The 19,058-nt window shown below is 56.0% G+C and overlaps 1 protein-coding gene across 1 annotated transcript; it reads right to left on the bottom strand.

The window, feature by feature from the left end:
• Positions 1-5,409: 5,409 nt before the first annotated feature.
• IFT43 (intraflagellar transport 43) lies at positions 5,410-14,777 on the bottom strand. Its single transcript, XM_073638099.1, has 9 exons — positions 14,638-14,777; positions 14,474-14,560; positions 12,263-12,321; positions 12,115-12,147; positions 11,950-11,996; positions 10,838-10,910; positions 10,700-10,775; positions 5,853-5,915; positions 5,410-5,785 (listed from the first exon to the last, which is right to left on the bottom strand). The coding sequence occupies exons 1-9, from the start codon at positions 14,677-14,679 to the stop codon at positions 5,678-5,680; spliced, it is 588 nt and encodes a 195-aa protein (XP_073494200.1). The 5' UTR covers positions 14,680-14,777; the 3' UTR covers positions 5,410-5,677.
• Between the last annotated feature and the right edge of the window lie 4,281 nt (positions 14,778-19,058).

Raw genomic sequence — 19,058 nt, 5'->3', positions numbered from 1 at the left:
ACTTTGTCTCCCCTTATCAACCTGGCCTGTTTACATGCTCTGTTTGACTTCTCCATCCGACTCCGGCTTTGTTCTGTGAACCTGTGCTGCCAGCCCCGACCTCGGACCATCTGACTACGCTTTTGTCTCACCCTCCTGTACCTCGTACCCACGCCTCTGACTCTCCGGTCAGCTGCCGCAGTCCTGGGGACTGCCCTGAAGTGGTACCCGATGTCTACCGGCAGCCCAGCCTATCCTCACCCTCAGAGGTTCTAGAGAAGACCCGGTAGACACTTAGTCACGACCCTCCAGGGTAAGCCTTGCCCGTGGCGCAGTGGGCCCACACCCACCACCGTTACAAAAAGACAAGAAGGAAAATTGGTGCTTGAGGCTGCAAGAGGCGAACAGCAACATTAAAGAAGCTGCAGGAATTTCTGGCCAGTCCTGGTTGTGTCCTGCATGTGACCACAATTTCCCGTATTCTTCATATGTCCAGCCTGTGAGGTTCAGCTCTGCGGTACCAAACCTCGGTCATGTCTGACAAAACTGCAATCACATACTCTGCTCATATGATCTAGATCCAGAGTCAAGAAGAGATCCATATTCATTAAAAAAAAAACACTATCAATTTTTATTAGATAATATATTAAAACAAATGAATAAAAAATAGAATCAGAGTGCCCAAGTAGGGGGGACACCACCACATCACTGAAAAAGCTGCGCGTCACCAGAAGATCACCATCCCCACTCAAGACTTTGATTGTGGTTCAAAAATAAAAAAGACAAACTAATGAAAATGCTCAGAACAAAAATGCTGCTACCTCTAGAGAAGATTGAAAATCATTTTCCGATAGGGATATGTGACACTGAGGTGCGTCCTGTAATTATCACCACAGGAGTCTACAATCTTGTGATCAGTCAGTGACTATGGGTGAAAAGTAGTCATTGTGCTGTTTGATATCACGCTGGGAACAACACTGAACGTGGAGCATAGAAAGCCGAGGAGAGTTGTCTCAGGACGCGGCCACAAGAGGAAAACCGATGACAAACCGAGGATAAACTGAGACGTATAATACGAATACGAACCACAGAGCCCAGAACAACTTCCAGAGAGATTAGAGGTCCAGGTCCATCAGTGTCTGGGCCAAAGTGGACTTCATGGAAGACGACCCGAGGAGAAAACCACTGCTGAAAGTAAATCATAAAAAGAGACTCTTGAATTTGCCAGAATGCACACTGACGAGACACAAAGCTTCTGGGGGTACGTCCTGTGGACGAAGGAGACAAAACTGGAGCTTTTTGCAATCACATAAGCTTTATGGTCACAGACGCAGAAATGAAGCAAAGAACAGAACATTGCACCTGCTGTGACACATGGAGGAGCTCAGGGATGTTCTGGAGCGGCTGCATCTGACATATGGAGGAGCTCGAGGATGTTCTGGGGCGGCAGCATCTGACACACGGAGGAGCTCGAGGATGTTCTGGAGCGGCTGCATCTGACACATGGAGGAGCTCGAGGATGTTCTGGGGCGGCTGCATCTGACACGGAGGAGCTCGGGGATGTTCTGGGGCGGCAGCATCTGACACCGAGGAGCTCGGGGATGTTCTGGGGCGGCTGCATCTGACACATGGAGGAGCACGGGGATGTTCTGGGGCGGCTGCAGCTAACACGGAGGAGCTCGAGGATGTTCTGGGGCGGCTGCATCTGACACACGGAGGAGCTCGAGGATGTTCTGGGGCGGCTGCATCTGACACGGAGGAGCTCAGGGCTGTTCTGGGGCGGCTGCATCTGACACACGGAGGAGCTCGAGGATGTTCTGGGGCGGCTGCACCTGACACGGAGGAGCTCGGGGATGTTCTGGGGCGGCAGCATCTGACACATGGAGGAGCTCGAGGATGTTCTGGGGCGGCAGCATCTGACACATGGAGGAGCTCGAGGATGTTCTGGGGCGGCTGCATCTGACACGGAGGAGCTCAGGGCTGTTCTGGGGCCGCTGCATCTGACACATGGAGGAGCACGGGGATGTTCTGGGGCGGCTGCAGCTAACACGGAGGAGCTCGAGGATGTTCTGGGGCGGCTGCATCTGACACACGGAGGAGCTCGAGGATGTTCTGGGGCGGCTGCATCTGACACACAGAGGAGCTCAGGGCTGTTCTGGGGCGGCTGCATCTGACACATGGAGGAGCTCGGGGATGTTCTGGGGCGGCTGCAGCTAACACGGAGGAGCTCGGGGATGTTCTGGGGCGGCTGCATCTGACACACGGAAGAGCTCGGGAATGTTCTGGGGCGGCTGCATCTGACATGGAGGAGCTTGGGGATGTTCTGGGGCGGCTGCATCTGACACATGGAGGAGCTCGGGGATGTTCTGGGGCGGCTGCATCTGACACACGGTGGAGCTCGGGGATGTTCTGGGGCGGCTACATCTGACACACGGAGGAGCTCGGGGATGTTCTGGGGCGGCTGCATCTGACACACGGAGGAGCTCGGGGATGTTCTGGGGCGGCTGCATCTGACACACGGAGGAGCTCGGGGATGTTCTGGGGCGGCTGCATCTGACACACGGAGGAGCTCGGGGATGTTCTGGGGCGGCTGCATCTGACACACGGAGGAGCTCGGGGATGTTCTGGGGCGGCTGCATCTGACACACGGAGGAGCTCGGGGATGTTCTGGGGCGGCTGCATGTGACACCCGGATGGGCTCGTGGATGTTCTGGGACGGCTACATCTGACACATGGAGGAGCTCGAGGATGTTCTGGGGCGGCTGCATCTGACACATGGAGGAGCTTGGGGATGTTCTGGGGCAGCTGCATCTGACACATGGAGGAGCTCAGGGATGTTCTGGGGCGGCTTTGCTGCATCTGACACATGGAGGAGCTCGGGGATGTTCTGGGGCGGCTGCATCTGACACATGGAGGAGCTCGGGGATGTTCTGGGGCGGCTGCATCTGACACATGGAGGAGCTCGGGGATGTTCTGGGGCGGCTGCATCTGACACCCGGAGGGGCTCGAGGATGTTCTGGGGCGGCTGCATCTGACACATGGAGGAGCTCAGGGATGTTCTGGGGCGGCAGCATCTGACACATGGAGGAGTTCGAGGATGTTCTGGGGCGGCTGCATCTGACACATGGAGGAGCTCGGGGATGTTCTGGGGCTGCTTTGCTGCATCTGACACATGGAGGCGCTCGGGGATGTTCTGGGGGGGCTGCATCTGACACATGGAGGAGCTCGGGGATGTTCTGGGGCGGCTGCATCTGACACATGGAGGAGCTCAGGGATGTTCTGGGGCGGCTTTGCTGCATCTGACACATAGAGGAGGCTCGGTTATGTTCTGAGGCGGCTGCATCTGACACATGGAGGCGCTCGGGGATGTTCTGGGGCTGCTTTACTGCATCTGACACATGGAGGAGCTCGGGGATGTTCTGGGGCGGCTGCATCTGACACATGGAGGAGCACGGGGATGTTCTGGGGCGGCTGCATCTGACACATGGAGGAGCACGGGGATGTTCTGGGGCGGCTGCATCTGACACCCGGAGGGGCTCGAGGATGTTCTGGGGCGGCTGCATCTGACACATGGAGGAGCTCGAGGATGTTCTGGGGCGGCTGCATCTGACACATGGAGGAGCTTGGGGATGTTCTGGGGCGGCTGCATCTGACACATGGAGGAGCTCAGGGATGTTCTGGGGCGGCTTTGCTGCATCTGACACATGGAGGAGCTCGGGGATGTTCTGGGGCGGCTGCATCTGACACATGGAGGAGCACAGGGATGTTCTGGGTCGGCTGCATCTGACACCCGGAGGGGCTCGAGGATGTTCTGGGGCGGCTGCATCTGACACATGGAGGAGCTCGAGGATGTTCTGGGGCGGCTGCATCTGACACATGGAGGAGCTTGGGGATGTTCTGGGGCGGCTGCATCTGACACATGGAGGAGCTCAGGGATGTTCTGGGGCGGCTTTGCTGCATCTGACACATGGAGGAGCTCGGGGATGTTCTGGGGTGGCTGCATCTGACACATGGAGGAGCTCGGGGATGTTCTGGGGCGGCTGCATCTGACACATGGAGGAGCTCGGGGATGTTCTGGGGCGGCTACATCTGACACCCGGAGGGGCTCGAGGATGTTCTGGGGCGGCTGCATCTGACACATGGAGGAGCTCAGGGATGTTCTGGGGCGGCAGCATCTGACACATGGAGGAGTTCGAGGATGTTCTGGGGCGGCTGCATCTGACACATGGAGGAGCTCGGGGATGTTCTGGGGCTGCTTTGCTGCATCTGACACATGGAGGCGCTCGGGGATGTTCTGGGGGGGCTGCATCTGACACATGGAGGAGCTCGGGGATGTTCTGGGGCGGCTGCATCTGACACATGGAGGAGCTCAGGGATGTTCTGGGGCGGCTTTGCTGCATCTGACAAATGGAGGAGGCTCTGTTATGTTCTGAGGCGGCTGCATCTGACACATGGAGGCGCTCGGGGATGTTCTGGAGCTGCTTTACTGCATCTGACACATGGAGGAGCTCGGGGATGTTCTGGGGCGGCTGCATCTGACACATGGAGGAGCTCGGGGATGTTCTGGGGCGGCTTTGCTGCATCTGACACATGGAGGAGGCTATGTTATGTTCCGGGGGTGGCTCTGCTGCATCTGGCTCAGGGAGTCCAGAATCTGAGCAGGGTACAATGAAATTTCAAGACTATCCAGGCATTCTGGAGAGAAATGTGCTGCCCAGTATCAGAAAGCTCGGTCTGAGCCACAGGTCATGGCTCCTCCAACAGGATAATGATCCAAAACTGCGAAAACCATCGGCTGAGAACTGAGAACGGCTGAGAGCTGAGAACGGCTGAGAGCAAAGCATTGGACTTCTGAAGATGCTTCTATGGCCCTGATCCACATCCGCCACAACATCTGTGGACAGAGACGAGACCTGCAGTCTGGAGAAGAAGCCTCCACACCTGAGACACAAAGAGTCGCCAAAATAATTGTGGACAGAGGCAGAAATCTCACCGAGAGGCACAGAAGTCCTATTTGTACACAAGGCCGTGCAACAAAATATTCAGTGACTGAAAACACTATTTGTGTCTGGCCCGGGGCAGCAGGGTCCGGACAGGGGGCTGCAGGGTCAGGAATGGGGGCAGCAGGGTCCGGTCAGGGGGCAGCAGGGTCCGGACAGGGGGCTGCAGTGTGTTTTGATCTGTTGAGTCAAAATTTAAAAGAAAAAACAAAGTCTGCTCCTCGTTACTGACATTCAGGAAGTTGGCGTGGCTCGTCCTTCCGTCGGGTTGTTTCTGTCACCGCTGGGGCTTTTCTTACTGTAATGGAGGGGACCCACGATTGTGTCCACGTGTGCACATCCTGATCACAGGGACGCTGCTCATCATTGATAACCACGAAATTACAAAGGACACGATATGCAGACAAGAAGATCCAGACTCACGGTAAAATAAGGTCGACTCACTATATAACAGACTTATTCCTAACATTGTTATCTGTGACATATCGACAAGGTGAAAACCTGCTGATCGCTGGTGTCCGACCTTTTCTCACCGATGTCTAGAAAACAGGACACTGAAATGCCAAGGAGCGGCGGATGGACATTTGAATACCGGGTCTGCTAGTCTCGGTGCGACGCAGGGGGTCGCCCCCTGGTGGCTGGTGCAGTAGAGCGAATGAAGCTGCCCTGTGTGTGGGGTCAGAGGTTTGTCAGCGTGGTCAGGCGGGCAGACTGTCCTCTCTCTCCGCCTTTCCCAGGTCCCATTCTGTCAGCAGTTCTGAAGACACCTCAGTGTACAGCAAGTCCCAATCCCAGCGGGCGTCGTCCTGAAGAGGAGAAGCAGGTTACCCCACAGTGGGCATCGTCCACAGAAGCCCCCCTCAGGGCACTCACCTCCCGCACGTCCACTTCTGGAGACAAGACTTTGGTCAGGAGCTTCAGGTCAATGTCTTCATCCTAGGAAAGCAGCAGTGATTAGAGGTAAGTCACCAGTGACTGCTCACCCACGCCATGCCCCATTGTGTGCCCGTCACATTGGCTCCTCTCTAGAGAGGGCAAGGAGATCTCCATGACACTTCAGGTATGGGGGAGGGGGTTACTGCTTGCACACGTTGTGGGGTGCGCTATGTGAGCCAGCTCTCTGGGTATAGATGGGCTTATTCCTGGGCGCGGACCAGGCTCCTATATAGCGTTCCCATGAAAATCCCAAAATGGATCCTTAGTCCAGCCACTGACAGAGGGCATACAATCTGCTTTATTAAAAGGGGTATTCCCATCTCCAATATCCTATCCCAAAATGTAGTAGGAGTAATAATAATATCAGCAAATACCTCCAATTAGAAACGTAGAATAGTTCTTCTGATTTGCTAAATCACTTACCACATGTGCAGGGCATTGCAGTAGCTTAGGTATCCATGGTTACGGCCATATAATGACAATCAATCAGCTGTTAGTGGTCGTAACCATGGATAACTAAGGTCCTGCAATGCCTGCACATGGGGTAAGTGACATAGCGAATCAGAAGAACTATACTACATTTTTAATTAGAGGCAATAGTTAATATTATTACACCTTCTACATATATATATGGTGATTATATCCTGTTTTTAATAGTGTGTGTGCACCCCTGCTGTATAGTGCCACCATATAACCACTGCTTGTTTAAATAAAGGTTTCTTAATTTATTTTTTGGGTTCTGACTCTTCCAATGACCATTATTTCAGGTGTCTTTCTACCTTTGGGTATACATATTCCATGTGTTGGAATCAGGAGGTGTATATTCCGTACGCTCATTGTTAGTTTTCCGATAACCGGAATGTTAGTGCGAACAGCCTGCGGCCTCCTCCATTGATTGTTGGCCAATCGTGTAATTGTCTGGACGATAGGGGGCAGCAGAGAGCAGTTCACTCAAGAGATCACGGCTGGTTCTGAGGGACTCTCGGCCTGTGATATCTGTGAATAAATCCCTGACAAGATTATTTGGGGTTTAACGTTCAAAATATATATTTATTTTAATAAACCCTGAAAACGATTGCGCACGAGACAGATAAATGTGATTGTAACCAATACAAAGGTGTCATTGTCTCATGGGACCCGGGGTCCCCAAGGAGGTGATTGTAACCAATACAAAGGTGTCATTGTCTCATGGGACCCGGGGTCCCCAAGGAGGTGATTGTAACCAATACAAAGGTGTCATTGTCTCATGGGACCCGGGGTCCCCCAGGAGGTGATTGTAACCAATACAAAGGTGTCATTGTCTCATGGGACCCGGGGTCCCCCAGGAGGTGATTGTAACCAATACAAAGGTGTCATTGTCTCATGGGACCCGGGGTCCCCCAGGAGGTCGCACCCGGGGTCCCCCAGGAGGTCACACCTAATGTAGAAATTCCCGCATCAGATCTATTTTCTATCCAGTGGAATCGAGACGTGAATCAATGGATCGGTCCCCACAGCTGGTGGCCAATGACCTGAGGAAGCGGCACCACACGTCCGGGAATCCCACAGAACAGATCGATCTTCTCGCCAGCAATGACGGATCTCGCATCACATAGTGATCGCATCATTTTTCTTGGTCCTTCTTTGCCTGCACCCAGTTCTGCATGCCTCACCTGAGCTGCACAAAGGCCCATTATCCCAGGACTTGGATCCGACAATGGCCTCAATCCTGCCAGTATATAGAATACCGGCCATATTGGGGAGACTGAAGATGTCAGGCGAGATTTTTACAGAGGAGGTGACATCTCGGCTTTTCTTGGCTGATGTCTCTTCTCCGTACACATCCCTTGCACAGGACACAGCAGGCAGGGCTATTCCATATGGGCCGATATAGGTCCTATATTAGTCATACTAAGTAATATGTTTTGCAGCTGGTGGATTTTTTTTTATGTCAACGTTATATTTTATTACAATATAAGGTCATGCCCATAGGGGAGAGATAGTCGCCCTCTTTATAGCCAACCTTGTTATGACCAGAAGGTCTCTGTAACATCCCTGGCGGCGTGCTTGCATAGTGCACCACCTCCCACCATGCAAGACCGCAATCTTACCCATCAGTCCAGCCTGCAAACCTTGCTCCAGTTCATGCTGTGTGCATGTCTCTTGACTGACTGCTTAGGGTGGCGGCCCGGTTACTTCCTGATTCTTATAGCTGCTGTGGGCGCACCCCTAATGCATCTCCAGCCTATTGCTGTGAGTCACTGGATATTTAAACCCCCTCCACCCAGAAGGAGGTGCCTGAGCAACTAACTATCAGTGTGCTCCTTGCCTCTGAGTTGCCAGGTCTTGTCCTGTATCTTGTCTGTTTCTGCCACTCTGGGGGCTGCATACCCAGGCCTGTTATCTCTGACTTCTAGTCTGTTTCCGCCACCCTGGGGGCTGTATACCCAGGCCTGTTATCTGTGACTTCTAGTCCATTTCCACCACCCTGGGGGCTGTATACCCAGGCTCGTTCCTGTATCTCGTTGCAGTATCAGTTCCTGTCTGAACTGTCTCCTAGCCTGTTACCTGTTTGTCTCTATGTCCGTACCCTCCCTTTTCCTGCAGTGTCTGAACCTGCACCTAACTCCAACTCGTTGTCTCTGTACTTCTGTTTGTGAGTTTTGTGTCCACTTACTACCTCATTGTAAGTACCTTGTGTGTATCTGGTTCTGCTGTCCCTTTTCCCTTCCTCCGTATTTACCTCCTGTGTTCTAGCCATCTTCCTGCATTTTTCTATCTGTTCCATGTGAACAGAGCCTTGTCCTCTCTGCCTGCTACGTCAGCCCTGTTCTGCTCTGGTTGCTCACCGCTCCGGCGGTTTCGCTCTGCCTTGCCCACCGCTCCGGCGGTTCCTCTCTGCTCTGCCTAGCCCACTGCTCCGGCGGTTACTCTCCGCTCTGCCTAGCCCACCGCACCTGCGGTTTCGCTCTGCTCTGCCTAGCCCACCGCTCCAGCGGTTCCTCTCTGCTCTGCCTTGTCCACCGCTCCGGCGGTTTCGATCTGCTCTGCCTTGTCCACCGCACCTGTGGTTTTGTTCTGCTCTGCTTGCTCACCGCGCCAGCGGTTTCTCTCTGCTCTGCCTTGCCCACCGCTCCGGCGGTTCCTCTCTGCTCCGCCTTGTCCACCGCACCTGCAGTTTAGCTCTGCTCTGCCTTGTCCACCGCTCCGGCGGTTCCTCTCTGCTCTGCCTTGTCCACCGCTCCGGCGGTTCCGCTCTGCTCTGCCTTGTCCACCGCACCTGCGGTTTCGCTCCGCTCTGCCTTGTCCACCGCACCTGCGGTTTCGCTCCGCTCTGCCTTGTCCACCGCACCTGCGGTTTCGCTCTGCCTTGTCTACCGCTCCGGCGGTTTCGCTCTGCTCTGCCTTGTCCACCGCACCTGAGGTTCCGCTCTGCTCGGCCTTGTCCCCCACTCCGGCGGTTTTGCTTTACTCTGCTTGTCTACCGCATCTGCGGCTCTGTTCCTGTCTCCCAGTCTGTACTGGACCCTATCCAGCCTGCGCTCCAACCTGCTAGTACCTACCTGTCTGCACTCCAGCCGTGCTTGCCAGTATCTCCCTGTCTGCACTCCAGCCGTGCTTATCAGTACCCACCTGTCTGCATACCAGCCGTGCTTGTCAGTACCCACCGGTCTGCATACCAGCCGTTCTTGCCAGTACCCACCGGTCTGCATATCAGCCGTGCTTACCAGTAACCACCTGTCTGCATACCAGCCGTGCCTGCCAATACCCACCTGTCTGTATGCCAGTCTAACCTGCCTGTTCCTGCATTCCCCGGTGTGGGTCAACAGCTGTGACCGGGGTCTGACCAGGAGTAGCACCTGGTCCCTCTGCTCGGTTCCTCCTTGGTTCACAGAGTCGACTGAGCCGCCGTGCGACCTTGGTCGGATCGGGTTGATACTTAGTTACGCCCCTCCAGGCACTCCTCGGTTCATGGTACAGTGGGATCACTAATCACGCTCACGCCAGTCAGTCCGGGCGCGAGCGTAACAGTCTCTACCACCATTCATCCCCTTTTGTGACAGCGAGTAGCAGTATGGCAGGTATATTGACGATGTGCAATTCATTGGGTGTGGACTCAGAACCGGGCTCCGCAGCGCAGTAATGACCAGTCACAAGATTCACAAAGAAACGGCACAAAAAGAACTTTAGAAAAACCTAATAATCCAAACCCAAAAGTGGAGAAAACTGAGCAGCGGCTCGGATGTGTAACACTGACCAGTCAGACATTTCTGGGGGTTTTATCTGAAGATCAAATACTTTCTTCGATTCTAAAGTGGTTGCACGAGAAGTGGCTACATCACCGCAAAATGGTCAAAAAGATTTTATAGGGCACCTGCAGGTCACACAACGAGGAGGTTACAACACAGGGGTACTCCGCTGCGCTAAACATCCGTGTGGGCAGCCTAAGCCTTGCAGAACGGACCCTACACGACAGGCAGGCCCACAAGTGGTGACATAGACCCGGTCATGTATCTGATCAGCTGTAAAATATTCTATGGAGGGAGCGCGGCCAGAGCATTGAGAAGCTGCGCACCGGGACATCTTGTCACATCAGTAGTCGGTGAGAGAAGGACCTCTGTGCGGCTTGTTTGTTAGGTGACTATTTGATGCCGCTGGAAACGCCGGTTCTCATCGTTATGATGCTATTCTGACAATATGGTTTACACCCAAACATTAATATAGAGCATTTCACACCGTCTGTGGCTGAACTAAGGATACAATGCCGGATGTATAGGGGGGTGTGGGCATAAACAGGGGCTCACCAGGATCTGGAAGGCTGCGTGTCTCATCAGGTCATTGTCCAGGTCTCGATACGTCATCACTCGATTCACCTGAACACTGAAAAACAAAATGGATGAGCGAGAAACAGTCACCGGGGGATGGGAGCTGCAGCTGCTCACCTGGGGGGCGATGCCACCTGAAGGGCCAAATCCTCCTCCTGCACGTCCTCCAGATCTGGGATCACAGGGATGTCTGTGAAGAGACCGGCAATTACCCCTCTGCCACCTCCACCACCAACTCTGCGCCCTCTCGCCTGCGCCACCCAGCCCCAACCCTGCGCCCTCTCACCTGCGCCACCCAGCCCCGACCCTGCGCCCTCTCGCCTTCGCCACTCAGCCCCAACTCCTGCGCCCTCTCGCCTCCGCCACCCAGCCCCGACCCTGCGCCCTCTCGCCTTCGCCACCCAGCCCGAACTCCTGCGCCCTCTCGCCTCCGCCACCCAGCCCCGACCTTGCGCCCTCACCTGCGCCACCCAGCCCCGACCCTGCGCCCTCTTGCCTGCGCCACCCAGCCCCGACCCTGCGCCCTCTCGCCTCCGCCACCCAGCTCCGACCCTGCGCCCTCTCACCTTCGCCACCCAGCCCCGACCCCTGCGCCCTCTCGCCTCCGCCACCCAGCCCTGACCCTGCTCCCTCTTGCCTCCGCTACCCAGTTCCGACCCTGCGCCCTCTCGCCTCCGCCACCCAGCACTGACCCTGCGCCCTCTCGCCTCCGCCACCCAGCCCCGACCCTGCGCCCTCTCGCCTCCGCCACCCAGCCCCGACCCTGCGCCCTCTCGCCTTCGCCACCCAGCCCCAACTCCTGCGCCCTCTCGCCTCCGCCACCCAGCCCCGACCTTGCGCCCTCGCCTGCGCCACCCAGCCCCGACCCTGCGCCCTCTTGCCTGCGCCACCCAGCCCCGACCCTGCGCCCTCTCGCCTCCGCCACCCAGCTCCGACCCTGCGCCCTCTCACCTTCGCCACCCAGCCCCGACCCCTGCGCCCTCTCGCCTCCGCCACCCAGCCCTGACCCTGCTCCCTCTTGCCTCCGCTACCCAGTTCCGACCCTGCGCCCTCTCGCCTCCGCCACCCAGCACTGACCCTGCGCCCTCTCGCCTCCGCCACCCAGCACTGACCCTGCGCCCTCTCGCCTCCGCCACCCAGCCCCGACCCCTGCGCCCTCTCGCCTCCGCCACCCAGCTCCGACCCTGCGCCCTCTTGCCTCCGCTACCCCTGACCCTGTGCCCTCTCACCTCCACCTTCATCAGAATCATCCAGACTTCGCTGCCTCAGGCGACTGCTGCAGACGACAAACAATCACGTTTTAAGAGGTGTGTATTCTACCGGGCGTAGCGCGCACACAGCACAGCGCGCACATGACAAGTAAAAAAAAGATGGACACAGATGATGGAACTTACTCCTCCACGTCCTCAGCGCCGCGCTTCCCCGATCTACAGAGCAGAGAAAAGTGATGACAGCACGGCGGCTGTGTAATGGGCGATAGCAGTGACAACACGCGGCCGATGTCAGTACACGAGTCAGAGCAGACTACAAGCAGCCACTCACTTTGACGTCCCCGACGACTCGTCAGCCCAGCCCCCTTGTCGCAGCGGCTTTGGAGGTCCCTGATAAAAAAGAACAAAAATAATCAAATGACAAGCAGAAAGGGGTGGAACATAATGGGTCATGTGATCATATGAAGCCTGAGCTTATAAGACGCCATTGTTTCTCCTCTCCCAAAAAATCAATGAGGATCCATCCCTCAATAAAACATCACACCTCACCCACCAACCAGCGACTCCACGTGTCCTTCGGTGAGGATGGTGGGGCAGGTTTTGGGGTCCTGAGGATGGGAAGGGGGAGCCGCGCTCGGTGGGATCCCGGGGAGGGGAAGGGGGAGCCGCGCTCGGGGGGATCCCGGGGAGGGGGAACCACGCTCGGGGGGATCCCGGGGAGGGGGAACCGCGCTCGGGGGGGATCCCGGGGAGGGGGAACCGCGCTCGGGGGGGATCCCGGGGAGGGGGAACCGCGCTCGGGGGGGATCCCGGGGAGGGGAAGGGGGAGCCGCGCTCGGGGGGATCCCGGGGAGGGGAAGGGGGAGCCGCGCTCGGGGGGATCCCGGGGAGGGGGAGCCGCGCTCGGGGGGATCCCGGGGAGGGGGAACCGCGCTCGGGGGGGATCCCGGGGAGGGGAAGGGGGAGCCGCGCTCGGGGGGATCCCGGGGAGGGGGAGCCGCGCTCGGGGGGATCCCGGGGAGGGGGAACCACGCTCGGGAGGATCCCGGGGAGGGGGAACCACGCTCGGGAGGATCCCGGGGAGGGGGAACCGTGCTCGGGGGGGATCCCGGGGAGGGGGAACCGCGCTCGGGGGGGATCCCGGGGAGGGGAAGGGGGAGCCGCGCTCGGGGGGATCCCGGGGAGGGGGAGCCGCGCTCGGGGGGATCCCGGGGAGGGGGAACCACGCTCGGGAGGATCCCGGGGAGGGGGAACCACGCTCGGGAGGATCCCGGGGAGGGGGAACCGTGCTCGGGGGGGATCCCGGGGAGGGGAAGGGGGAGCCGCGCTCGGGGGGATCCCGGGGAGGGGAAGGGGGAGCCGCGCTCGGGGGGATCCCGGGGAGGGGAAGGGGGAGCCGCGCTCGGGGGGATCCCGGGGAGGGGAAGGGGGAGCCGCGCTCGGGGGATCTCGGGGAGGGGGAACCGCGCTCGGGGGGATCCCGGGGAGGGGGAACCGCGCTCGGGGGGATCCCGGGGAGGGGGAACCGCGCTCGGGGGGGATCCCGGGGAGGGGGAACCGCGCTCGGGGGGGATCCCGGGGAGGGGAAGGGGGAGCCGCGCTCGGGGGAATCCCGGGGAGGGGAAGGGGGAGCCGCGCTCGGGGGAATCCCGGGGAGGGGGGAGCCGCGCTCGGGGGAATCCCGGGGAGGGGAAGGGGGAGCCGCGCTCGGAGGGATCCCGGGGAGGGGGAGCCGCGCTCGGGGGGGATCCCGGGGAGGGGGAGCCGCACTCGGGGGGGATCCCGGGGAGGGGGAGCCGCACTCGGGGGGGATCCCGGGGAGGGGGAGCCGCGCTCGGGGGGATCCCGGGGAGGGGAAGGGGGAGCCGCGCTCGGGGGGATCCCGGGGAGGGGGAACCACGCTCGGGGGGATCCCGGGGAGGGGGAACCGCGCTCGGGGGGATCCCGGGGAGGGGAAGGGGGAGCCGCGCTCGGGGGGATCCCGGGGAGGGGGAACCACGCTCGGGGGGATCCCGGGGAGGGGGAACCGCGCTCGGGGGGATCCCGGGGAGGGGGAACCACGCTCGGGGGGGATCCCGGGGAGGGGAAGGGGGAGCCGCGCTCGGGGGGATCCCGGGGAGGGGGAACCGCGCTCAGAGGGATCCCGGGGAGGGGGAACCGTGCTCGGGGGGATCCCGGGGAGGGGGAACAGCGCTCGGGGGGATCCCGGGGAGGGGGAACCGCGCTCGGGGGGATCCCGGGGAGGGGGAACCGCGCTCGGGGGGATCCCGGGGAGGGGGAACCGCGCTCGGGGGGATCCCGGGGAGGGGGAACCGCGCTCGGGGGGATCCCGGGGAGGGGGAACCGCGCTCGGGGGGATCCCGGGGAGGGGAAGGGGGAGCCGCGCTCGGGGGGATCCCGGGGAGGGGAAGGGGGAGCCGCGCTCGGGGGGATCCCGGGGAGGGGAAGGGGGAGCCGCGCTCGGGGGGTTCCCGGGGAGGGGAAGGGGGAGCTGCGCTCGGGGTTCCCGGGGTCCATGTCCGCAGTTCCGGCTGCCGCTCACCTCTCTAGATGACGGGCCCCGGGCACCTTCGCTCTCCTCGGGCTGCACATCCTGGGATGCTCGGGCTCGGCGCCCCATCCTTATTCCCTGGGAGAGTGACAAGGCGGCAGTTAGCGGGGGTGATGGGTGATGGGGACGGGCGGCGTTTAGGGTTCGGCTCTTACCGCGGGTCTCCGGGCCTCCCCGAGCTCCAGCACGTCCTCCATCCTCAGTCTCCGGTAAGCAGTTTATCGGTTACCATAACAACAGCTGGACGTGACGAACAAGCGAACGACTGACCACGCCCACTTCCGGCTGTGCTGGCTGCGGGACGCAGCGCCCTCTGGTGGCCGCGGCTTCTCTCACCTCTGCACCGGCCGCAGTTCAGATGCTGAAGTTTCTTATCTGTAAAATAAAAGTATTATTATTATGTGGGTGGAGATAGGAGGGGAGTAGAGCGGGAGATCGTGTGTGACCGCAGGGTGAGAACTGCACACCTGGTGTCAGGACCAGAATAAATGGCTGCAAGAGTATAGGACGGGCACAGACACGTCTAGTCGGACTGTGGCCGGAATCTCATCCTTGCGTTCCTACGCCCGGCGTTCATGGCACCGGAGAATCCTGGCCATTCAGATCAGTACAAAGCTGCACTTTGCCACCGCGTGTTTGATCGGTCACCGCTCCGGCAGCCGGTGTTGGTGTTATACGACCGGCGACCCAAGGTCATTTAACCCCTTAAAACGCAAGTTACTTATCCAAATCTGTGACAATTGGCGTTTTGCCCGCTTTGAGGCCCATTCTGATGCCCAGGACCCATTTAGGCTGGAGTGACCTGAATTTGATTTGGGCCATCACTATGTACCATATTTTTTAGACTATAAGACGCACTTTTTTCCTTCAAAATTTTGGAGGAAAGTGGGAGATGCGTTTTATAGTCTGAATGTACTATACTTGATGCTGTGGCTGTGGAGGGTGTGGCGGGAGCGGCGGAGGAGTGGGCACAGGAGGCAGGAGCCGCCTGCTGCAGCCAACACTGTGCCCGCTGTTAGAGAAAATGAATATTCACTGTTCCCCACGCCCATGGGTATGGGGAGTAGTGAATATTCATGCTCTTTAATAGCAGCACACGTGAACGCCCGGCCGCGGTAGGAGCCGCGGCTACTGCTGACACTGTGCACGCCATTAAAGAAGTTGTCCACTACTTTTACATTGATGCCCTATCTGTAGGACAGGGTATCAATGTATGATCGGCCGGGGTCCCACACGCAGCACCCCCACCAATCAGCTGCCATCGGTGCCGGCTGCCAGAAGTGCTCACCTGCAGGGCTCCGCCGTCAAGTGGTCGTGGCCACTGCTGTGTACTGCACATCCGCCTCCTATTCAATTCTGCTGGGGCAGAACGAAGGAAGTGGAGGAGAATCCTTTATTTTTTTTTGTGTTCAGCATGATGGGGATGGGGGTGCCATGCATGGCAGGATTGGGGGGTGAGGGGACCATGCATACCAAGATTGGGGGTGAGGGGCGCCATTTTTACCAGGATTGGGGTGAGGGGTGCCATGCATACCAGGATTGGGGGTGAGGGGCACCATGTATACCAGGATTGGGGATGAGGGGCGCCATGCATACCAGGATTGGGGCTGAGGGGCGCCATGCATACCAGGATTGGGGGTGAGGGGCGCCATGCATACCAGGATTGGGGGTGAGGGGCACCATGTATACCAGGATTGGGGATGAGGGGTGCCATGCATACCAGGATTGGGGCTGAGGGGCGCCATGCATACCAGGATTGGGGCTGAGGGGCGCCATGCATACCAGGATTGGGGGTGAGGGGCGCCATGCATACCAGGATTGGGGATGAGGGGTGCCATACATACCAGGATTGGGGATGAGGGGTGCCATACATACCAGGATTGGGGATGAGGGGTGCCATGCATACCAGGATTGGGGGTGAGGGGCACCATGTATACCAGGATTGGGGATGAGGGGTGCCATGCATACCAGGATTGGGGCTGAGGGGCGCCATGCATACCAGGATTGGGGATGAGGGGCGTCATGTTTACCAGGATTGGGGATGAGGGGTGCCGGCGAAACGCGCGTCAGGGATTATATCTGAGCTATTTGATAGTGTAGGGGGGAATGAGATTAAGCCCTAGGAATATGCACACAATTGCGGTACTCTGATAAGGGAGAACCGCATCAGTAGTCCAATCTGCAGCGGACAACAGAGAGTCCAGGTCTGCCGTGATCAGCTGTTGTAGCCGGCACGCACGCACGTGTGCAGTGAGAGAGCAAGGAGACCGTGTATCGCTCCTCACTGCAGCGATCAGCTGTTTGAAGCCGGGACGCTGAGCACATGTGCGGGGAGTGAGATAGGGGACAACAGACTGCCCCTCACCCCAGTGATTAGCTGTTCAGCCAGGCACGCTGAACGTTAGTACCTGATGTGAGGAGTCGTTCGGCACAGCGGGCTGCTCCTCGGTGTCATAAGATTTATGATCTCTTGGCAGTGAGGTTTTCCTCCTGCCAAAGATTTCAAGCGGTGCCGGCTCAGTTATTACAAGCACTAATACACACACAGTGCACTTTATTATGGACTACTGCGGTATTGGGCAGAGTTAGTGATTATAGCTGACATCTATCACTACCATAATATTACAAACCGCTAGACTAATGTCATCTCATTTTTATGGGATAATCAGGGGGTGCACAGTTGTGTCCCAAGGCAGATTTATACATGACAGTGAAATAATTTGCCAAGATAACAATTAATTTTCCTATTCATTGGATTTGTATAACTGCTCCACCTGATATTAGCATTGAGGCTATTCCAATATATGGGGATATCATTTACCTATAACCTCGGTCCTATATTAGAGGGACTGGACAGAGGTGTCCCTAATTTGCCCTACACTGCATCTAGCCAGACTTATTTGTGGGTACCATCTTTATACTCTAATAGATGGTTACCTTATATGCATCTATAGATGCATTAGATATTTTGTATTTTAAAGATTTAATAAATTAATAAAGGTTATGAATTTTAAATTTTTCTATATATCCACACCTCCTACTTCCCCTTCCCCCTATCTAACGTGATTAAATCCTCCCAGCAGGAGAGGTGAAAGGAGCGGAAGGAATGTTTTATAGAATTTGACTGTATATCCATCTGGGTTTACTTTTGTTTTTAAACTAATAGTGGGAAACCCAGCGACTGATAGAGGGACTCCTATACATCTTATTTAGGAGGGCACCACCTAGTGGACAAAAAGGGATCAACTGCTACATATCAATTCAAATGTCAGAAAGAAGGGGAAAAAAAGATATACATGTGCATCTCACTAAATTAGAATATAATCAAAAAGTGAACCTCCTATATTATATAGAGTCATTACACACAGAGGGATCTATTATATAGAGTCATTACACACAGAGGGATCTACTATATAGAGTCATTACACACAGAGTGATCTATTATATAGAGTCATTACACACAGAGGGATCTATTATATAGAGTAATTACACACAGAGGGATCTATTATATAGAGTCATTACACACAGAGGGATCTATTATATAGAGTCAATACACACAGAGGGATCTATTATATAGTCATTACACACAGAGGGATCTATTATATAGAGTCATTACACACAGAGGGATCTATTATATAGAGTCATTACACACAGAGGGATCTATTATATAGAGTCATTACACGCAGAGGGATCTATTATATAGAGTCATTACACGCAGAGGGATCTATTATATAGAGTCATTACACACAGAGGGATCTATTATATAGAGTCATTACACACAGAGCGATCTATTATATAGAGTCATTACACACAGAGGGATCTATTATATAGAGTCATTACACACAGAGGGATCTATTATATAGAGTCATTACACACAGAGGGATCTATTATATAGAGTCATTACACACAGAGGGATCTATTATATAGAGTCATTACACACAGAGGGATCTATTATATAGAGTCATTACACACAGAGGGATCTATTATATAGAGTCATTACACACAGAGGGATCTATTATATAGAGTCAATACACACAGAGGGATCTATTATATAGTCATTACACACAGAGGGATCTATTATATAGAGTCATTACACACAGAGGGATCTATTATATAGAGTCATTACACACAGAGGGATCTATTATATAGAGTCATTACACGCAGAGGGATCTATTATATAGAGTCATTACACGCAGAGGGATCTATTATATAGAGTCATTACACACAGAGGGATCTATTATATAGAGTCATTACACACAGAGCGATCTATTATATAGAGTCATTACACACAGAGGGATCTATTATATAGAGTCATTACACACAGAGGGATCTATTATATAGAGTCATTACACACAGAGGGATCTATTATATAGAGTCATTACACACAGAGGGATCTATTATATAGAGTCATTACACACAGAGGGATCTATTATATAGAGTCATTACACACAGAGCGATCTATTATATAGAGTCATTACACACAGAGCGATCTATTATATAGAGTCATTACACACAGAGGGATCTATTATATAGAGTCATTACACACGTCAAACGAGCTCCAAAGTGTCTCCATCTG

Source organism: Phyllobates terribilis, unplaced genomic scaffold (assembly GCF_046119375.1).
Source record: "Phyllobates terribilis strain yellow unplaced genomic scaffold, ASM4611937v1 Scaffold_7__3_contigs__length_470593459, whole genome shotgun sequence".
Classification (NCBI taxonomy): domain Eukaryota; kingdom Metazoa; phylum Chordata; class Amphibia; order Anura; family Dendrobatidae; genus Phyllobates; species Phyllobates terribilis.
The sequence above is the reverse complement of the archived record's forward strand: the minus strand, read 5'-3'. Positions and strand labels throughout refer to the sequence as shown.

Excerpts from the sequence above, each read along its gene's own strand:
- IFT43 (XM_073638099.1), bottom strand. The coding sequence starts at position 14,679 with ATGGAGGACGTGCTGGAGCTCGGGGAGGCCCGGAGACCCGCG. Across the intron at positions 12,322-14,473 it reads GGGGCCCGTCATCTAGAGAG|GGACCTCCAAAGCCGCTGCG; the intron begins GTGAGCGGCAGC and ends CTTTTTTATCAG. Across the intron at positions 5,916-10,699 it reads ACGCAGCCTTCCAGATCCTG|GATGAAGACATTGACCTGAA; the intron begins GTGAGCCCCTGT and ends CTGCTTTCCTAG.